The 6,675-nt window shown below is 31.7% G+C and overlaps 1 protein-coding gene across 1 annotated transcript; it reads left to right on the forward strand.

The window, feature by feature from the left end:
• The first annotated feature begins 1,886 nt into the window (after positions 1-1,886).
• Positions 1,887-6,458, forward strand: LOC111876269 (protein DETOXIFICATION 29). The gene is made up of 8 exons (XM_023872822.3): positions 1,887-2,301; positions 2,418-2,959; positions 3,846-3,932; positions 4,984-5,040; positions 5,118-5,356; positions 5,669-5,787; positions 5,960-6,046; positions 6,167-6,458. The coding sequence occupies exons 1-8, from the start codon at positions 2,005-2,007 to the stop codon at positions 6,230-6,232; spliced, it is 1,494 nt and encodes a 497-aa protein (XP_023728590.1). The 5' UTR covers positions 1,887-2,004; the 3' UTR covers positions 6,233-6,458.
• The last annotated feature ends 217 nt before the right edge of the window (positions 6,459-6,675 follow it).

Raw genomic sequence — 6,675 nt, forward strand, 5'->3', positions numbered from 1 at the left:
ATAATGACATTATATACGCCTTGCACCCTAAAAATTAGGGTTTTGGTCCTGACCATGTACGCTGCGCGTACCACCCTGTACGCTAAGCGTACGTGCATGCCTCCACGTTTCACTTGGGTCTGATTACGCCCCGCGTACACTAGGCTTACGCCCAGCATACGACCTCAGCGAGCCTACACACACTAAGGCCCAAAATCACTAAGTCCACACAACTTACACAATTAGCCCATTAAATAAATGATTAAATAAATAATACCTTGAAACCATCGGGCGTTACATATAGGGTGCAACACCTCTAAATTAGAGTTTTCATTAACCCCTCGTACGCCCTGTGTAATCTTCATATGCCCTGTGTAATCCTCATATGCCCTGCGTACCATGTGGTACGCCTCGCGTACTAGCTTCTCAGCTAGTACACTAAGTGTACCCAATGGTACACACCGCGTACTAACCCCAAGGACCAAATTGTAATATTTTGAAATGAAAAGGGCTAATCATAACGACACATACCCCAATTCAAGTGTTACATTTTGTCACTAAATTATGAGTAGTGGATGACGTTGACAAACCATTGAATATTTATTATGACAACAATTTAGCTACCTTCACCAAGGTAGCTTAACTAAGTCTGATTTTAATTGACTCCAACAAGAGAGTTCAAGGTGGAAATTTTTGATATAACACATATGAAAGAATTTAGTTCTAGCAAACCCACTATCTAAAGGTTTGATGCATAAGATTTTCATGAGCATGTTGCTCGTATGTGGATTATTATAAATAATACATTAGTCTAGTAAGAGTCTTTATATACAATGTGTTGTATATCAAGAAATTTTGTTGTGAATTTCTTCGGAATAAAGTTGTCCTGAATTCAAGACTTTGTAATATTATGTTGCACAAACAACCAACATCATTTAAAACTAGAACTTATAACCAACTGAAAATGGACATGTATAGGTTATATTTTTTGTCGTTTTCATTCACATTTGATCTTTATCATTAAATGGGTAGGCATGGTTATCACAGTAGTTTAGTCATGCTTTAAATATATGATCAAAACCGCGTTGGTTTAATACTTATGCATAATATGGACCAGATGGTATAAATTAGTTCCAATAAAAGTGAACATATCAGGTCGACTTATCATTCTTGATTGAATTCCGAGCAAGGTTAATTTGAATGCGAGGAGTCGATATTGACACAATATTATGTATGATAGATAGAGGTAGTAACAAGACTATCGACCATTTGTTCGGGTGTTGTGAGATGACGATTTCATTGTAGCACATGGTTGTTCGCTGCTAGCCCGTCTCGTCTATGGTAGAAGATTGAATTGGGTAGATGATTTGTGTTTAAATTGGTTAAAAATAAATGTTTTGGTATGATTGTTCGTACATCGATACCATTAATACTCTTATTTTCAAGAATATTGAGCCGCAGTTTTATTTTATTTCATTATTTTCTGTTGTATAATTGGATTTCTTATACATGCCATAGAACGAAGTTTGATTAAATTAGTTTATTAAAAGACTCAAATGTAATTTTAATTTCTAATTATCGTTAAATATTATTATCTGTATAGGAGCACATGTTTGACGATTTTATTGGTGGTCGTTCAAATATTATCTGCCGCTCTATAAAATAAGAAAAAATTAAATATTATCTTTATTTGAGAAGTACGAAATCATTTTGATATCTATGCTAAATCGCAGGAATTGGGATTTACATTTTACTACACACACCCATTTTACCAACTCGACGATCATTGGGAGGGTAGGTGGCTCTCCGTTCATCTCTCCCTCTCGATATATATATATATATATATATATATATATATATATATATATATATATATATATATATATATATATATATATATATATCATCAGTTCATGTTCATCACTGGATCTGATACCTACAGCACTTAGTCTATAGAACTCGATTCTTTCCTTCCTCTCACACGCTACTCAACAGTAGAGTAGTCAAAGTGTGCGAACAATTTCAATGGAAAGCGACGCAGATGCACCGCTTCTTACCTCTAAAAATGTCTCAACGAACGCCCACTTCCGCACCGGTGTCGAAGATAGTCCTCCGGTAACCGGAGTAAAGGAGTTCGTTAGACAATTTGGAATCGAATCGAAGAGGATGTGGTGCCTCGCCGGCCCCGCCATCTTCACCGCTGTCTGCCGATACTCTCTCGGTGCTGTCACGCAAACGTTCGCCGGTCATGTTGGAACTCTTGATCTCGCAGCTTTCTCCGTCGAAAACTCAGTCATTGCTGGCTTCTCTTTGGGGATCATGGTTCGTACTTTACTCCATCTTAAGGGTTTTGAAATCAAATTTTTTTTCCCAAATTAACAAATTAGACGTTAATCGATGTGTTTGTATTAATTTGTTATGAAATCATTAATCCGCAGCTTGGAATGGGCAGCGCGTTGGAGACGCTGTGTGGGCAAGCGTATGGAGCAGGTCAGATTAACATGATGGGAGTATATATGCAGAGATCGTGGATTATTCTCATCACCGCCGCTTTCCTTATGCTGTCCCTATACATCTTCGCGACTCCGGTGCTTCTATTGATCGGACAAAAGGAAGAAATAGCTCACGCGGCGGGGAGGATGGCGTTATGGATGATTCCGCAGCTGTTTGCTTACGCTTTAAACTTTCCGATGGCCAAGTTTCTTCAAGCTCAGAGTAGGATAATGGTGTTGGCTTACATAACGGGAACGGCGTTGGTGCTGCATACCTTTTTTAGCTGGCTTTTCATGTTGAAGTTGGGGTGGGGGTTGTTCGGCGGAGCTATGGTGCTGAATGCGTCGTGGTGGTTCATCGTGGTGGCTCAGATGGTGTATATATTCACAGGCTCGTGTGGTGAAGCATGGTCAGGATTTAGCTTCGCTGCCTTCAATAATCTATGGAGCTTTGTGAAGCTATCCTTCGCGTCAGCTATCATGCTGTGGTAAGACAACAAAATTGAATCGTTGTTTGTTTCTTTACGTTTTTTAAATTTATTTTTTATTGATATGTGTGGTGAATATTTGAGCGTATCAGATATTTTACTAAAATGCATCCTATTTAAATCCTTTAGACAACGATTGTCATAGGGAGCATACATAAATAAGTACTCAATAGAAATGGGTCTATTAATTATGATATATAATAATAATATATCTTATATTATTGTATGAGCATACATAAAATACTAACAGAAACACTTATATTATTTAAAATAACGATTATTGTCAATCGATTTAAAATTTATTTCATTGAATATTTTCAATTGTTAAGTTTTTGAAACTTCTGGATATCATATAATTATGTTTAACCATCTAAATAAAAGATAATGATATCTAAAAAAATCTTTAAATTTGGTTAAAATTTATAATATAGTTCTATTTTTTGTTACAAATAAATAATTAAAATAGGGTTCATATATATATATATATATATATATATATATATATATATATATATATATATATATATATATATATATATATATATATATATATATATATATATATATATATATATATATATATATATATATATATAGGGTATTCAAATTCGTTTTGATGATTGTTTTTTACAATAGTTTAAACTTTAGAATAGAAGCTATAGAGGTTTTGTCGAATATGTTAGGTATTATTCGATAAGTCTCTAGATAAAAGTCACCTATACAAAAATTTAACTTTATTAAACCGAAAGTTTCTAGACTACAACAAGTCTTTTGAACTTATCAATTTTTCATGTATTTTTATTTAATAAAAGTAAAAGTTGATATTTATAAAGTTGAACATAAATCATAATATTAACTTTTGATGAGTTTTAAATGTTTGATGCAGCTTGGAAACATGGTATTTTATGGCATTAGTACTCTTTGCTGGATATTTAAAGAATGCAGAAATTGCAGTTGATGCACTCTCCGTATGGTTAGTATCTTTATAATTTTACATTTTATCATTCATTTTACATTTTATTTTATAAGTTACTGTACGCTTAAAAGAATTCCCAAAGTAAATAGTACTATATCTTTTTATATTTCCAATAAGTTTTTGATGCGAAATTATTTTTTTACCTACTACTGATTAGTAGTTATTAAAACTCAATATATTATTAAAGTCAACTTTCAACAAGTAGCCGGAAATTAAAATTGGAAATGGCACAATTCACTTGACTAGAAGCTCTTCTGATCTTGATAAAGCTACTCTCTTCACATGGTACTTCATTTATAATTACATATCAAACATCCACTGTTGTTCATTACATAATTTTTAATTTAATTCAATTCTATAATTATTTAAATATCATGACAAGTATTAGAAAAATATTCACAGGCGCCATAAATGCCTGAATTGCGGTTATCAAATATAAAAAATTTCAAATACTTCAGAGCAGCCTCTTGTTGACTAGATCCGATCTGTATATATATATATATATATATATATATATATATATATATATATATATATATATATATATATATATATATATATATATTGAGATGTTAGATTCGTAATGTATGGAATTATCGGAATGGGTTAAAAACATCGGCATCTCTTATTTTGACATCACATGAGAATGCATGCAAAACGGAGGTTACAGTTTTGAATAAGTAAATGGGTAGGAGTAGAAAATTTCGTAAAGGACAACTTATGAAACGACATATTAATTAGCTTTGCTTTTGTGACTTTACTTATTAAATTAGTTTTGTGCTTTCGCGGAGACTTTCGTTAACAGTGTATCAAAAAAAGTAGTCATCATTACATGACTTTAATCATAGCGTGCAAGACGGATCACCATGATATGATATATTTATTAATTGTCTTTTTAGTAAACAGCAGTAATTTTTTATTTCATTATCCGATCAACTATAAGTTATTTATAAAAAAAGAAAAAAAAATCCATCGTTAGGTTTTGTTATTTTTATCAATATTAACACTCAATTTGGTAATAATGATGTATTTTCAATAACTATTGCAGCACAAACATTGTTGGATGGGCAATTATGATAGCAATCGGATTCAACATAGCCGTAAGGTGAGTCTTAAGTTAATATTTTTATTAATTACTAAAAACAGATGTATTATTAAAAAATAAAAAAATTATGGTTGCAGTGTGAGGGTATCAAATGAATTAGGGGCAGGGCACCCAAGAGCTGCAAAATTCGCAATTGGGGTGGTGGTAATTTCGTCATTTATATTCGGTTCTTTTCTGGCGATTCTTCTGGTAATTTTCCGGCATCAGTATCCTGCCATTTTTGCTGATAGTCTGGAAGTTCAAGAAGCGGTTTATGCTCTCACTCCATTATTAGCAGCTTGCCTTGTCATTAATAATATTCAACCAGCACTTTCCGGTAAGTTTTATTAATTTCAATCACTCTTATCTTTTTTGTATTTATGTAGTATATTAATTCAAGGAATAACAAAAAACGACTTTAAAACTTTTATTTCAAAGCAAAAAACTCATAATCCAACATGTCATCTACTATATTTTATGTTATTTTATATATTTCAAGAAGTTCATATGTAACCAAAAAATATGGTTAATTTAGTAAAAAATATCATCCAATACTGGTCATTTGAATAGTTATCCTTTGATTCAATCATTTTTAATTTTGGGTTGTAATTATTTATACTTAAAATAATTTTACTGTGATACAATTTAGGGGTAGCAATCGGGGCAGGATGGCAAGCAGTAATCGCTTATATAAATATTGCATGCTACTACATATTCGGCGTACCTTTGGGGCTTTCTCTGGGATTTCTAGCCGGATGGGGCATAAAGGTAAAAACATTTTTAGTAATTCTAAATCGTTTTGATCTTTTAAAAGTTCAAATAAATATATATATATATATATATATATATATATATATATATATATATATATATATATATATATATATATATATATATATATATATATATATCAGTAAATTAACAATTGATGATGTTACAGGGTATATGGGTAGGAATGATGAGTGGGACTGTGGTACAAACTATGATCTTGTTCTTAATTTCTTACAGAACCAACTGGGACAAAGAGGTAATTTACATGCCATCAATTATTTATTATTAGTAATTTATTGGCTTATCATTTAAACAAGCTTCAACTATTCGAACAAACTTAATTTATTTGTATCGTGTTCCTTTTGTTTTTTTGTAGGCGTCATTGGCTGACAAGAGAATTAAAGAATGGTCAGGTCAAAAGAAGACAGTTGAAGAAAAATGAAAGGCGAGTTTCATGGTTAATGTCTGATTTTGATTTTTGATGTTGATTTGGGTGCATGTAACCACATGTGAACTAGTTTTTGTAGAATTTAGTCCTAGATTTTTTGAATTAAGTTTTCTAATATATCCCACAGCATTTGGTTTGCTAGGTGATTGTAAGTATGACGGTAAACAAACAAAACGAAATTTCTTTATCTTCATTTATTTAAGACAAAATTGCAAAATCATGGATATGATCCAACGACTTTCAAAATTATGGATTTGGTTATTGTCAAAGTTAAAATGACTAGTCAAAAATATTCAATGATAAACGATATCATGTGGACAATACACGCGAAACCTGATCCAACAACAAAAGATATTCAATTTCATCTTATAACTTCCTAAAAACCATAGTAAAATTTTTTGCATTTTCAAAAGGGGAATAACCATTTTTTGTAAAGC

The sequence above is a fragment of the Lactuca sativa genome, chromosome 1 (genome assembly GCF_002870075.4).
Source record: "Lactuca sativa cultivar Salinas chromosome 1, Lsat_Salinas_v11, whole genome shotgun sequence".
NCBI lineage: Eukaryota > Viridiplantae > Streptophyta > Magnoliopsida > Asterales > Asteraceae > Lactuca > Lactuca sativa.